This window comes from Sander vitreus, chromosome 22, assembly GCF_031162955.1.
Source record: "Sander vitreus isolate 19-12246 chromosome 22, sanVit1, whole genome shotgun sequence".
NCBI classification, from domain to species: Eukaryota; Metazoa; Chordata; class Actinopteri; order Perciformes; family Percidae; genus Sander; species Sander vitreus.
Window position 1 is genome coordinate 16,956,002 of NC_135876.1, and position 15,750 is coordinate 16,971,751.

The window sequence follows — 15,750 nt, forward strand, 5'->3', positions numbered from 1 at the left end:
GTTGCTGTTCAGTATTTGCCAACAGGTACATGAAGGGGGTCTCTCTTTGAAAGTTCCCCTTGTTAATCAAGTTACTTTACAGAATGGAAATGATTTCAATTCTGCAGATTAAATCAGACAAGGCATAGTTTTTTTTTTTTTGTTTCCCCAACACAGTTCATGATTGTCATCCAAACCAACTGTCCTTTAGCATTTGCATTACAATTTGGGTCACTGTTTAATAGCGGTCGTCTTCCTATCCAACCTAAAACATAGTCCCTTCTAACTCATTCTTCAGCTTGAATCTCTTTTACAAGCACCTCTCTCACAAACAGCATACAAGCATCACAGACATATTTGATAACATTATTTGTCTACACACTATCACTGACCCATTCAGTCCATGCTTTAGATAGTGATATAAGCCTATTCTCAGACTCCATTAATCGTCAGTGGTGAAAATCCGCCGTAGCATCCTTTAGCTATTACTGAGCAATTACTCGCGCCTCCACTTACATGATATTCTGGAAAAGCCTCAGTGAGTGTCGAATTTTCTAGCACAAGAGGGAGGAACGTGGGTAGGGTCTGGAGTGCCCCAGTGTGGCCAAGGTGGACACTGCAGCCACAGGTAACGTTAGAGGGGGTAAGTGGGCCTTAGAGAATCTTTAGTCAAACCTAAAACATCTTAGCAATATATTATGAATAAATGTATAACATTGATAGATACATCACATATCTTAAGGGAACTATATATGCATATTTTCTGTTATGCCATACACCATCAATAAATTCAGCACTCAATGCAGATCAATACACTAAAAATATAGCCACAAATCTGACATGGACATTACATTGTGCTGACTGCCTCATGCTCTTTGCACACATTCGCACACTTTTGAGTTCACTAGATGGATGCTGCAATCAAGCATCTCACAGCCCGGCTCAACTGGGCAGTGGGGAAAACACTCAAAACCACCAAATTAAAAAAAAAATAAAAAAAAAGGGAGAAAGGAAGAGATGGCGAGCGATAGAGAGAAATAAAGAGTGAGAACAGAGATAGACTGGCAGAGGAGAGGAGTCAACGTCTGAGCGCATCTCATTCCCCGGAGGTGAGAGAGGTGAGAGAGGAATGCTTTCAGGGGCTTCAGTCACGTCCCACACGCGCTCTCTTAAGGATGCATCAGGACAAACAGAAGCCGAAGGCAGGACGTGCGCCCACTCAAGCGCACCAGTCCACCTTAACAAGCTGCCCATGCCATGCTTTAGGTGTATTCCCTTTAGATAGGTCTCTCAATCATTTATAAGACTCAAATCATTACCCATTCAGATCATTTAGGGCAAAGGCAATGCTTGTCACCTCCCTTACTATCATCCCTGGATGCTGCCTCGCTGGAAGAACAATCCACTGTGTCAGACGTGATTAGACTGCATAGACGAAAGACGACACTGAACTGGGAGCCCAGACTGGTTCATTGATACATCCACATGCATGACATTGCACACTGAAAGTTATGTCTATCCTTACCTATTATTGCAAGGGAAAGATTAAGTAATTTGTTCCTCCTCACATTAGGTAAGGAAGGGCAAATGTGTGCTTTGAAAAACTTGATATAAAAATAGGAAAATACAAATAAGCTATCATCACATACAGTATCAAAGATTACAACTGTCAACTGGTGAGGGAAGGGAGGGAAAAAAAGACCCGTGCCTTGGCATCCAGAGCGCCCGCTGAAAGTTTCTATTCTTGCCATTCTAAATGTGTAACTACCTCTAAATATAGCAGCTCTGAAATATTCAGCATCCCCTGATCCTCACACCGACATCGAGTGAGGGGCTGGTTAACTGCAGCAATGCTCAAACAAGACTGGAGAGACTTCCAAGAAATGTGTGGCCAGAGAGAAAAGTAACACACACACACACACACACACACACACACACACACACACACACACACACACACACACACACACACACACACACACACACACACACACACACACACACACACACACACACACACACACACACACACTTTTTCGCCTAGCCTGTGCTGCAGAAAAACTAAAGCACACTCTGCCAGTCTTTGATGTAGTGCTTTGACCGATGAATCCAGCAGAGTTCACCTCTGGAAGTTGAATGCCACTGTGCAATAGTGGACAAGTGTAAGAGAGAGTGAGAGATGATACTTGGGAAGGTGCAGGGCTGTTGGATGTTTGGGGGGATAAGAGAGAGAGACAAAGGAAGAGTTAGGTGGTGCAGGAGCTTCCTAGTTGCCATCATCAATCCTTAGCAGGTCAGCAGGCGGTGGCAGAGATCATCCCACAGACCATCCTTCTGCTCACTGTCAGGGGCGTGTGGAACAAGGGCCAAGAGTGTAACAAGTGAGGGAGGGGGCAGGGTCCTTTTTTGCTCCCCAGCAAAACGACTGCCCTCTTTGCAAAAGACATGCCAGATGCCCAGGGACCTTATTAGTGTATCCTTCAACCAGTCGGCCACAGAGCAATGACCGTGTCAAAGACAGAAAGCAGAGGAGAGGGACACTCCCCTGTAAAGCTGCAAAATTAACTTCTAAAGACTCGTAATAAGACTTCACATCGTATCGTTCAAACCGAGGGGGGGGGGGTCGATGTTGCCAAAAAGAAAACATTGTGAAAGTAACGTAGTTTTGGGATGTGAATTAAAACCCCTGTTTCCCTGCTGAGTTCATGTCTGATTCACCAGATGAGTCAGAAAACAGAAACATTTAAATGAAGGAAGCAGCCTCAGTACTTTTATTTGACATCCTACAGTGGCGACAGCTTGTTCGGATTACAGAAAGGTGTCAGACTGATAAGTCTTCAAAGAATAAATGGCGTTTCTTTCCTGAAAGGTTAGGACCAAGTACACCATGTAGTTTATCAATGTAATACTCTGCCCTACTTAGTAATGTAAATGAGTTGTAGTAAATCAGTCTACATGTATGATAGACAATATCTCGCTTTACAAATCAGAAAAAACTGCTTAGAATTTGGAACACAATCAGTAAAGCCTCAGAACTTATCAGTTAGGTTAGAAAAACTGAGTCACGAGAGGAAGGGGGGAAAAAATCCTGAGCAACTCGCTTGTTCTTTTTTAAATTCCCAGCTCGAACTAATATGTTACCATGGTAACGAACATTGTAACAGGCAGCTTTAGGGAGACATTGTGACCTTAAAGGAAGGTATGTAAACACCACTTTATATTCTCCGGCTGGCCCTGCCCAAAAGAAGGCCTGGGAAAAATGTCTGCATGTGCAGGAGATTTGAAATAAATATCCAGGCCCCCATTGTGGAGCTCCAACAAAGAGGAGTATCTTAGTAACACCACGCGGGTTTGCTCGGCGAGACGTTTTCTCTTTACCCCTACACCTCCCCTCCTCTCCCTCCACAATAAACACACTTCTCATCATTGGCGGGTTAGGGCTTAGGATGAGATTGATGAGGAGTTTCTTTAACTACCAGATGAAACCTGTTGCCCCTTTGCTGGGTCAGTCAGGGGGTCAGACTCGTTCCAACTCGTTTCAGGATCAAACACATTTCAATACTGTGGGCAAGACCAAAAGACTATTCACTGCAAAGCACACTTTACACAATTTATATTTCTTGACGTAGGTTTTTGCTATGTCTAAAGTTACAACAATTGACTGTGACACTGAATACATTTTTTTAGCTCAACATAATAAACATCTGAGCATTAGTGCTAAGAAAATAGGATTAGACAACACTGAAATAGACCAGGAAGTTGTCATTGTCAAAACTTTTTTTTTTTAATACCTTGATCTAATTGTTTGTGAGTAAATATAGCTTCAAAACATCATACCCGCATGTATAATTAACAAGCCAAGTTAAGTCCCTTGATATAAATAGAAGGCTGAACAAAGGCTGGTGCTGATGTCTTCCCAGTCTTTTTCAGAGCATGCTGATCAACTCAATAAGGATGACAGGCATGGCTCTCATTATTATAATGCCATCTACTGGTGGTGTGAAGACACAAATGCTTTATAAAGCCTCAAAAGAGGAGAACTGTGTCTTTCCCCACAGCTAAACCATACATAATACTTCATTTAGTATACTACTTTGTATGCGACATGCACAAATACACCATTCTATATAGGTTTGTAAAACATCATCAGAATCAAAAGACCTGAACTACATAATGAGCTTCAGTGATGCAGCTCTTCTGCAAAGATTTGAGAAGCAGTAAAGTGGGAGACATTTTACAGCAGCAAATAAAGCTAGATCATAACATCTGACATCAAGACCCTAAGTCGCTCTGATTCATCCACAATTTGGACAATTTGTTAAACTATTAATCACTCAGGTGACAGAGCCTCTGACGAGCTGAACAGTTAACATAAAAAAAACATCCACATTTCCATCTTTATTCTGGTGGCGTCTTTTAGTACATCGTCAAAAGTAAACACAGCCACATGAAAAGGCTGACTTACAACGTTAGTAGTGAAATTCATCATTCACTTCATTTCCGCAGTCAAAAGGACCTTGCAGTGCCACAACATTAGCACAGGAGGTTAAAATGCCACATAAAACCTTATGACAACGTGGTCTAATGCCGTTTTGGGGCAAAGGGGATAATATCACATTATAAAAACTTGGATCTGTGTTTTACATTCCTCTTGCTGTCGGCCACATGATTGACTCTGCAAGCAGCTCAGGTTTTTTTTTTAAAGGTGAAACAGGAGTGTCACCTCCACCCCTTCCATAGCACACACACCATATATACCTGGAAGTGCAGCTCAACATTGAACAGTGCTTCCTCTAAGCAAATTTATGGAAGATCAGTAGCAAGAAACAGTCTAGCTGAAATAAAAAAAGAACAAAAAGGACAAACGTGAAAGAGGCCCTAATCCTGCTTCTTACACATCAGGGCCTGCCCTCTACTGAAGAAATCCAACAGAAACAAATTAGTGGGCTAAGGAAGAAAATAACTGGCTATACACTACAGTACAGACTAATTTTTATGTGCTTTTGCCAGGAGGGACATAAACCAGAGAGGTTTCAAACTGTGACACAGGATAGAGGTGTATTAAAAGTAAATCTTTCCCCCTCCATTTTGCGAGGCTCTATTGTGCTGTCATGTTGCTGCGACTTTATGGACTTTTTGGAACACGAGCCCCCAGCCTCTTTTTTTTGCGGGTAATCAATTAAACAAGGAAGTTCGCTGAGCCTTACAACTCGATTATTAGCCTGTCCTTTTGAAGTTTTATTTTAGGGGGCTGGGGACGGGGTGACAAGGAATCAGGCTTTAAATCAGTGAGGCCGATGAAGCAGTGTTGAAGCGTTTGCAGCCTATGGCCTTATTGGAAGGGTTTGTCAGGATGTGGCGCTGGGCGAAGTCCAGATTCATGGTTAATGAACTTTCTGCGGTGGCAGTTACAGTCAATGGCGTGAGTCAGGCAGAGGGCATGGACAAGGCACCTGCTGCTGCTGCTTTGGCTGTTAACAGAGAGCCCCTTGCATGAATAGCAAAGCATACAAATACATCAACACAAGAGACAGAAAATAAACAGGGTTCCATATTTTCCAGTTCAAAGTTTCAGATTTGGTCCAGCCTTGATTTTAAAGCATTTCAGATTGTCTTGTTTTCACCTCTGACTCACAGTTCATAAATCACTTCAGTATCACTTTTGGTAATTATTCTCAGGATTTTTAAAGGCTGTTCCAGACTTTGAAAGCCCAGCAAAATGTCAAACTAATTTCCCATTTCCTTTTTTCTTGACGATCGTTGGTAACTTTGCGTTACACACAAAGAAAATAAAAATCTCATATATATATAAATTAGCGCTGTCAAAATAACGCGTTAATTTCGATTAATTAATCTGAGAAAAAATAACGCGTTAAAAAAAAATAACGCAGATTAATCTATTCCATATTGACGTTTGACCCGGAGCCATTCTAGCCACCATTGGACTGTAAAATGAAGGAGGGAGACGAGAATGTGCTGCCTGGATCATTAATTGGAACATTTACTTCCTGCCAACTCTGGCTACCGAAATCTGGTGCCACTGATATGTCTGCGCTTCTCTCTGATGCTCTGAAGACGATACAGGAAACACAAACACCGCTGCACGTGACGCTAGTTAACACTATACTCAACAGCAGCTAACGTTAGCCTACCGCTAGCTAGTAGCTGGATTAAAACACGGTTAAAATGCTGACAGCTAACGCTAAACGGTGTAAAGTTTGACTGTGTTTTACTGTAGAGGATTCAACACCGGGATGTAACAATCTGCAGCTGCCGTCGGAAAAACAACACAGACGGTGCGTTCAATGAAACTGGTAAACTACAACCTCGTGGTGCATTTGAAGTTATTGTAAATGTCCATATCCCATCTGGTGGTTGTTTTTGTCGTTCAACAGCAATTTACTAGTGAAATAAGTTATTGTTATACATTATTATTATTATTATTATTATTAATAAATAATTTCATTTTGACCATATGGCCTTAGCAATAAACAAGCCGTTCTTTAATGTCACCGACATGTTTAGTACCCTTTTTTTTCTTTTCTTTTTTTACTTTCTTAAAAAGTATCGGTTCAGGCACCGTTAATTATGTATGCGATTAATTTCGATTAATTAATCACAGAGTATGTAATTAATTAGATTACATTTTTTAATCGATTGACAGCCCTAAAATAAATCAAATAATACATAGAAATTCGATAACAAACATTTAAGGCAATGTACCTTTTTAGATCCTGCAAATCCCTCAGACTCCAAGAAGAAGTAGGCAAAGGGCATCAGGACAAAGAGGCAAAGGTTGGAGAACAGTGACACCAGGTTCCACAGACCTGCAGAAACCAAACATATTAGAGTGTACACATACAGTTGTATGCAAAATTATATATTATAAATCAATAGTCCTATTTTTATTTTTTTCATGCTCTGTGAGGTTCTTAAAACAGGTTTCCCCAGAATTTTGAGAGCTTTCCCTTGAATATTATTATGTAGTAGTTGTGAGGTGAAGTGCCAACACAGGCTTTATCTGGCAAGTGTCTTTGTGTCATGTCTATGTTGTGGACTCTTATGCCCCCTGGTGGCTGTTGCAGCACCCAAAAGCTTTCACTTTTTTCGGCAGAGTAGGTGTTTAACACCGAATCCCTTGTTTGTCTGCATGACTGACTGTGACATAAAGATGTCAATTGATCTGATATGCGGAGATACGGTAGATGAAACAGAAAATACTTTTAGATCTCACATGGTTTGGTTATTAAATCAAGGAAAAGAAATGGGCTTAACTTCATCTATTAGAAGCTGCCACTGGTGGTTACACATTTATACACATTGAACATTAAACGCAAACATATTGTCAAATGTTGTTCCTTAACGCAATTACAACATTTTCAACAATGAAAGTAAAAAAATGTGTCAGCATTTATAAAAAGTCAAAATTCCTCAGTATCTGGTCATCTGTAATCAGAGCTCGCACTGGTGGTATCAAAATGAAGACACTGTTTTATTCATATCATAAACAGTAGTCACATAATAATAGAAAACTCAATAGGTGTTGAGAGATGGGATGCTTTCAACCAACATCAAAGTCAAGCAGATTCAAAAAGAGTTTGTTCCCAACAGTCTATTAATATAGTCTTTTAGTCTAGTTAGTGTTTTAAATAGTAGTTTTGAAGTAAAAACTAAAGTTTGAAACGGCAACAATGCCTTTATTTTTTTTTGTAGTAACTCCATTCTAATATGTTTTAAGTAGTGTTATAGAACAAACAGAAACTGGATTCAATTATTACTGACTTGAGTGTTGTTGTCGTGGTTGTTAAATACAGAAATCGGTTTATGTATTAGCACATGCACACGTTACATTTTTTAATAAATGATATGGTGTGACAACACAACTAAAGAAAAACTTTGTAAAACCTTACCAAAACATGTCTGGATAAGAATTCCTATATATTTCAATGTCAGTCAAGCATTTACCCAGAATTTAAAAACAAAGAATAAAAGTGTTTTGAATTACAACTGAACAATAATGACATTTTATTTATAGTGAACTGAAGAGTTTTGGACCAGTGTAATCACTTTACATAGCTGTCTGATTCAGATGAATCTCTGCCCCAAGTCAGAGTTGAATTACTTACAAAAACACAACAGTTTCTTAAACCAACATGTATGTGGGTACTAGTCCATTGCAATTTGCACAGCATGTTAATCAACACATGTATTGATTCTGACCATGTAAATAGTTAATTATGATTATAATCAATGTTATTCCAAGATATTTATTTTCGTTGAAGAGCAGAAATCAAAAGACTTTTAATCAAAAGAAGTGTAATCATAAGACAAGGAAAAGGGACAGAAAATTGGTTAGTTCAACAAAATAAAAAGACAAATGAAATGTGAGATCCACTGACCGTGAATGAGGGAGCCATTGAGCCACTGAATGTAATAGTTTTTGGGGAAGGAGAGGAGGATCTCGTTACTAATGATTGAGAAAGGCAGTAGGAAGACGGCACCACCCGACACTGCCAGGGTGAAGGTGCACAAGTACAATCTGCAAATGTAATTTAAAAAAAAAGAAAAAAACAGACAGACACAGACAAGTGTTAGGACTAGTCGAGATACAGACTAAGAATCACAAGGTAATGACATATTTTTGGCTTTTTCATATCAGATTATGTTACATTACTTGGTTACTGGAGGATTCATTTTGAAAGACAGAAGTGCCACTTGGTTTACAGTGTGACAAAATGAATAGTGAGGAATTAACTTAATCAGTGACAGTGACCACTCAAATCAATCTATACTTTCAATCATCTTTCTACCCCTCAGTTTAATCCACCCCTGCCCTAGTTCTAAGACAAAAGGACTGGCTATGTTTCTGCAGCCTGCAATTTCTAGAGATTCAGAGGCAGTGGCTCTCCAGATTGGGCCCATGGGAGTAACCATCTGCTCAGTGGTCCTCAGTAGGGCGGCACAAAGTCCCCACTTTACGCTATCACTAAAAGAGCTCATTAACTAGAATGCTTTCAATTATTTAGCTGGACCCTTAGGTACCATTTTGCTTAGCTGGACCTAAGCATGCAGGATGGTGAGGATACAACAGGCACCCTTGAGTGTGATGAGTGCTGCAACTCTAAACTGAGAGATATGTGACACTTGCCACCACAGTTCTAGCTAATGACACAGTGTGAAGACATTCAGAGTGTTAGTGGTAGTCAGTAAATGAATGCAATGTTCTTTTCAATGTATGCAATAAGTTATTAGTAAAAGTGCTGCAACGAATTATTCTTTTCATTATTGAAAATGTTCTAGATAGAAAACTTCCTAAAGCCCAAGGTAACATCTTTTTTGTCCAACCAACAATCAAAACCCCAAACATATTCGCCTCACTGTGATATAAAACAGAAAAGTACTCATTTCTAATTAACTCAATGCTTGCCACAATGTCTAAAATACACTGTTCTAAAGAAAAGAATGAACTGAAATCTACTCACGATATTCTATTGACAACCGCATCTTCATCCTCATGGTCATCTGTAAAGGAAACCAAACCACTTCAGTCACAAGGTGGTTAGAGTGTGACGCTTTGAGCTGTATAAGTTGCACATTTTCATACATCACATCGTACTTTAAAAAGTACTGAGAAGAATGTGGCATGGCTATATTTCCTATTTGGGGCATACTGATGTATCTGTTGTAGCAGATTTATTTTACAATTCCTTTGCACTTGTAAGTGAAAAGAGTAGGCTACCAAAACACCAGGTTTAAGGAGAAGAGCAACCTAGATTGCTACTGTACAAAACTCCAGAAGGGATTTCTGGTGCATTGTGGTCTACTTTCAAAATGAGACAAGGGAAGCCTAGGTGACCTGGACATACTAAATATGTCCTGGGAAAATGGGATACAGGTTTAAATGTCTGACCGGGCCTTCTTGTTTTCTCCTTCATAATTAGGTCACCTTTTCAGTCTTTTCTGCCTGGTGTAGTTAAAATGCTGTGTCAGAGATAATACAGAAGAACAAAACATATCCTCCTGTAAAGATTCCTTGAGTCTTCATTGTTTATGAATGCAATATAACTGACATAACCTGCCCTGTCACAATTGTTACAGTGACAAATTGTATTCATTTTGCCATAGCCTTTAAAGCTACTTGGGGCGGATACAGTTCACACTGATACAGAGCTGACTGTAACAGATTACAAGCATGGGTGTGGTGTCTCACGCATACACCTAAAGCCTTCTTGGCCGTGACTTCCTTTCAGTCAAAACACAATGAAGGGCTCTGTCTGTGAGCAAACACACCATAACCAGACAGACTGACTAACCTCCACAAGGTTTGCTTTGAAAATAGGTCCACAATGGACGTATTTCTGCTGTGTAAGTGTCACAGATACTTTAAGACGATGAAATTGTGCTGATTCACTTACCACTCTTCCTCTTGTATCTGGTTATAATGCAGTAGGACACAATGTAGAGGACTGCAAACAGGAGAAAGCAAATCTGAAACGACAACATAAGAATCTTAGTCAAGGATTTAGCTGGACTGTAGATGGATCAGCACTGACAATCATTAGTAAACAGTTACCTACAGTACACCCAGCAGATTTCAAACTTACCTGCTCCTGTTTCTCTTACAGTATGTTCCATACTACAAAGAGTATGGCACTGTTGTGCTTTACTTACAATTTTATAAACCTGATAATACGATACTATGTACAAAACGTAGTTGCAGGCTGCAAGATTTCAGTGTAGCCCACACTGAGTTATACAATACTAAGCTACAGTGTTATGTACAGACCCGGCACGATGTGATAACCTGATGAGAAATACAGTCGGGGACCTGGATCAAATTCCTCCCATGTTCTAATAATACTTGATCACTTAGTATTTGTGCAGGATGTAAATGCACATTTGCTGTCCAAAAATAACTGTACATTTGCTTAGGCCTGTTAAAGTGTGCTAAATAAGGAAAATAAAACAATGCCTGCCCCATTATTACACAAATCACTCTAATATATTATATATATACACTAAGCAGTATAGCTCAACATGACTAATTTATTTGATTAGAAAGAACAACAATGCCTCATTTTAGCTGACAATAGTAATTAGGCCACTACTGCTACATGTAAACTGCTCCAGAAATTACCATTGCATGGAATTTATTAAGTAACCGCAGCCTCAAAACAAGCTGGATGGTCTTACAGAAGGCTCACATTCCAAATTCCCCCCTTCTACTATGACAGTGACCAGGACGTAACTAATGTTAGAAGCTCCCACTTCAGCACTTTGCACCCTGTCAACATTGCACAACTCATCACGGCCCAGCTGGGATTACGAGATGACTCAGCCAGACACCAGGCAGACCGTGCACCTTTCAGACAGACAAATTGACTATAAAAAGAAATGCCAAACATCCTCAGTCAATCTGGGAGGTATATACTGTTAAATGAGAGCTGTAGCAAAAACTTTTTCTTTCCACCTGTAGTCCCCCTTTCAAATGAAAGACAGCTGATATATAGGGGCTCAAGTATAACCATGTCCACGAAAGGGGAAAACCCAGAATAGCACAGAATCAGGTGCACAAAGCTGATAAACCGTCACAGACTCAATACAACAGTTTGGGAAGAGATAACGAAAAGTAACAAGCAGACCAGTCAACGCCACTAGCGAAGTTATCACTCGGTTTTCTCCAAACAAATACAGAATGACACCTTAAGCAAGGGAAAAGAAGCAGGTAACAAATTCGCCTTCCTGCAAGCAGTTTGCAAGCGTCCCTGAACAACTTAGGAACAGTATTTCACACCTTTATGATATATGAACTCAAGCTGGAGGTAAGGGACAGTAATTACTTCTTTTCTGAGGGAGGATGCAAGTAGATGAAATGATCAGTATGTTTTCATGCACTGTAGTAATGTTACTAGACATTAGGGCTGGGTATTGTTCAAAAAAATTCCGATATCGGTGCCGATACCGTGACTTCAATACCGGTTCCTGAACCATACCAATTTTATAAAATCCATTTAAACAATAAAGAAATTACATCATTACTATTACATCACGAATCTTTTGAATTTATTTTTCAGCTCCTACTATGTGAGGCCTGTCTAACGTGCGTAACGTGGAGTTTTTCCTGCGTGTCTCTACGACGTGTAATGTTAGACAGCCAATCACCAGCATTATGCTGCATGCTGATTGGCTCACTGTTGCTGATGAGATTTGCTCCTTAGGTATTGAAATTTGGTACTGAATGACGAGGCATTTTTTCGATACTCGATACTAAAGAAAGCAATTTGGTCTGTGCCTAAAAAGTACTGAATTCGGTACCCAGCCCTACTAGACAGTATGTCAACATGAAACATGGGTTTATGCAGTTTAAGGCATTATATGAAACCTGATTACCAGACATAGATTTCTGCTGAAAACCCCCAAATACCAGGTCATGTACGCCACTGGGTTTATACAAAAGGTTTATCAAGTGTTTGCATTAGCATGGACGTGACCGTGGAAAGAAAGAGTAACACAATCAGTCAGTTGGAAGTACACATTATATTGTCTCCTAATGGTAATAATACTTCATACCAGAAAAGTGGTTATTTAAGTTAGGATGTCAAGGACAAGAACATCTTTTCAATTATGTCCATATCATTATGCATCTCTGTTTACAAACGCATGTGAAAGCCTGATAATGTTGTTACATCCTTGTTTGGAGGTAGTCGTGGGAATATAAAATTACTGACCAAACCACAAACTAGTCACACATTATCCTGTGTTAATCTGATTTCTCACAGTAACATGGTATTCTGTGCATTCTTCAATAATTCGTTACAGTAGGACCCCCATTACAGAACAAACGGTTTCCCACACTTCAGGTCTAATGAGAACATACCACCTTGTCACGGAGTCATGTTTCCCAACTTGAAACTTACCCCAGAGTAACCTTGGCTGCAAAAAGAGCATGTGCAGCAATAAATAAAATGTGCCCCCGCAGAAATCAACCCATAAACCGACTGACCATAGACATTAAAGTTAAATGATACAGTACCATTAAAGCATCATGCAAAGGATCTTACTTTAAGAATGTTGTTATGGGATACTGAGAGTCAGGTGTAGGGATGCTTAGGATAAAATGTGCAAGCTAAAGCTGAGATGTTGAGCTGGTCTGCTCGTTAGAGACATTTGATATTTTCTATATTCCAAACGTGTCTGTCAGGAATAATCAAGAAACCTACTCCAGTCAAAGTGTCCCCTCTTGAACTTTATCACTTGCGTTGTTTTTTTTGTTTTTTTATCTATGAAAGTATGGCTAGACATCAAGACGCTCTAAAAAACAATGTAGTTCATGGCAAAGGAAGATCATCAACAATTTCCAAGGCACTGACAATAGTTTATTAGTTATCTATTGTCACATGCAGGTGCAGGGGCCCACCCCACAGGCACTTTAAAGTTGTAGAGGGGAGACATTTGTCAGACAAGAACATAACTATTTACATATAATATTACACTACAAAGAACTCTGTCTCCTGTCCCAAGCTGTTCAAATAATATCTACCACAAAAAAGACTATCTTCCTAAAATACAAATTCAAGTTCAAGGACAAATTAAAATGAGTTAATTAAGGCCATTTTACAAAAGAATGTGTAGACCTTAAATAACAATGGGATTAAAACATGAAAACTTTGTATTCACTAAATCCCATAACAAGCAAAGCCTTTTCTCTTCAGGGAACCCCTTCAATCTTCATGTTTCCAATTCTAATGGTATTATACCTGAATATAACTGTTCACAAACAGATCTTTAACTCTTTTTTTTAAACCGTTGTTGTTTTTCATAAGACAACAACATCTTAAATTAGGTCTGCACCATACATCAAGCTTTTCTTACACGTGAAACTTTTTGCGCTGAGAACCACGCATATTACACTGTAAACTGTTTTGGAAAATGGAACATAAATAAGCCATAACAAAATAAAGATTTAATCTCTCTAACGTTAGTTCAGGGACATTGAAGTAACGTTAGTGAGATGTAGCAGTCCTCACTGACTGCATTAGTAAAGACTGGGACATTTTGTCCATGTCCCACATAAAGATCTTCATAGTGAACCGTAGGCACATTTATCACAAGTCTGTCCTAATATCATTTTGGGTGAACCATAACATGAACTGTTGTTATCAAGCTTAATATTCTGCCGTGTCAAAGTGACAGGTGAAGCTAACGTTAGCTACTGTTAACGTCACTGTGCAGTAGAGGACGTTGTTAGCCTGCTAGCCTTGACTAGCCGCTCCGCACGTTAACGTTACTTACGATGTATTCTCGAACTTGGCTGTGGAAATTCTGCTCTCTGATAGTAACATCGTCTTCTTCCATTCTTCATATTGCAAATACTAAAAAAGGCTACAGGTCACTCACTACATGCTAGCTCGTACAACTGGCACCAACAGCAACAACTCCAGTGTCTTCCTCCCTCTGAAATATAACTGCCCTGACTGGTAGATGAGTGCTGCATTCACGTGCTCTTCGGATGGTCCCATTTCGCATATTGGAAAGTCGTTCTTCCGACTTCGGCGTGGTTTTTTATGTCGTAATGTGGGAGAAAAAAACGTTGACGTTACGTTGTATTTAATTGCTCGGATCGTTTAAACAATAGCTGTTTCCAGTGTTTATTTCCAATTTGAAGCGTTATATTAGTGATGTTAGTGTTTGTCCCAGAATTGTTGGAGGACCATAGCCTACATTCCCTAAAACCACTAAAATATGCTCTAATGCTTTACCTAACCTGTTGTCAGGGTTGATGCTACTAAAAAAAACAACGTTTCGTTCTTTTCCAGAATTGGTCTAAACATAATGTGCTATTTGTAATTTAACTCAGAAGGTCTTCTAATGAATTATTATGAATTTGTGTCTCTTTAAAACATCCCTGTTCCCTAAAAGAGTGTGCTATTGTAATGAATGTCATCCCTAAAGTTGTGATGATGTTATACTGGACCACTTCTTTCTCCCTGTCTGTTATCTTTAAATGCCACCATAATAATAATAATTATAATGTTATATATATATATATATTTGTGTGTGTGTGTGTGTGTGTGTGTGTGTGTGTGTGTGTGTGTGTGTGTGTGTGTGTGTGTGTGTGTGTGTGTGTGTGTGTGTGTGTGTGTGTGTGTGTGTGTGTTACTGGGGAAGATTTGTCTCAAATGTCCTGTGGAAAAACGTTTGGACCTTATCTTCAAGACACTTGATCACAAACCAACTTGTTTTAACCTTCTCCATCGGTGTTTATCCAGTAAAACATAAGTTGCTAAGACTAAGAAATGAAATTATATACACTACCAGTCAAAAGTTTGGGGTCACTTAGAAATTTCCATTCCACTCCATTATGGACAGAATACCAGCTTAGATCAGTTGCATTGTTTTTTTAACCAGGGCAGCAGTTTTCAGATTACATGATATGCTTACATAATTGCAAAAGGGTTTGCCAATGTCTCAGATTAGCCTGCTTCTGTCTGTAATGGAGTGGAATGGAAATTTCTAAGTGACCCCAAACATTTGACCGGTAGTGTATATATTTCTTGTACTGATATTTTTTTTATATATAATTTTTTTATTATCTTAGCAAATTTCATATTTACTAAAGTAAATTCTGTAACAGAAAACCTTTACTTAAAGTTTTTGTGAATGAAATGCATCAATAGCCTAAATGAAGACTATTCAGCACTTTACAAACCCCAAAGCTTTGAAGACTTGATAGGCTACCCTGAACTGCTGTATCTTTATATATATATATAT

The 15,750-nt window shown here is 39.2% G+C and overlaps 1 protein-coding gene across 5 annotated transcripts in view; it reads right to left on the reverse strand.

Moving 5' to 3' along the window:
• Positions 1–14,459, reverse strand: part of lmbr1 (limb development membrane protein 1) — a 40,009-nt gene extending 25,550 nt beyond the window's left edge. For all 5 annotated transcript variants that reach the window (XM_078280414.1, XM_078280418.1, XM_078280417.1 and 2 more), the window contains exons 1-5: positions 14,272–14,459; positions 10,395–10,467; positions 9,462–9,501; positions 8,379–8,518; positions 6,703–6,806 (exon numbers count right to left, since the gene is read on the reverse strand). In XM_078280414.1, coding sequence (XP_078136540.1) covers positions 6,703–6,806; positions 8,379–8,518; positions 9,462–9,501; positions 10,395–10,467; positions 14,272–14,334 — 420 coding nt within the window. In that variant the 5' untranslated portion in view covers positions 14,335–14,459. The remainder of the gene's footprint in view (positions 1–6,702; positions 6,807–8,378; positions 8,519–9,461; positions 9,502–10,394; positions 10,468–14,271) is intronic.
• Positions 14,460–15,750: the final 1,291 nt, after the last annotated feature.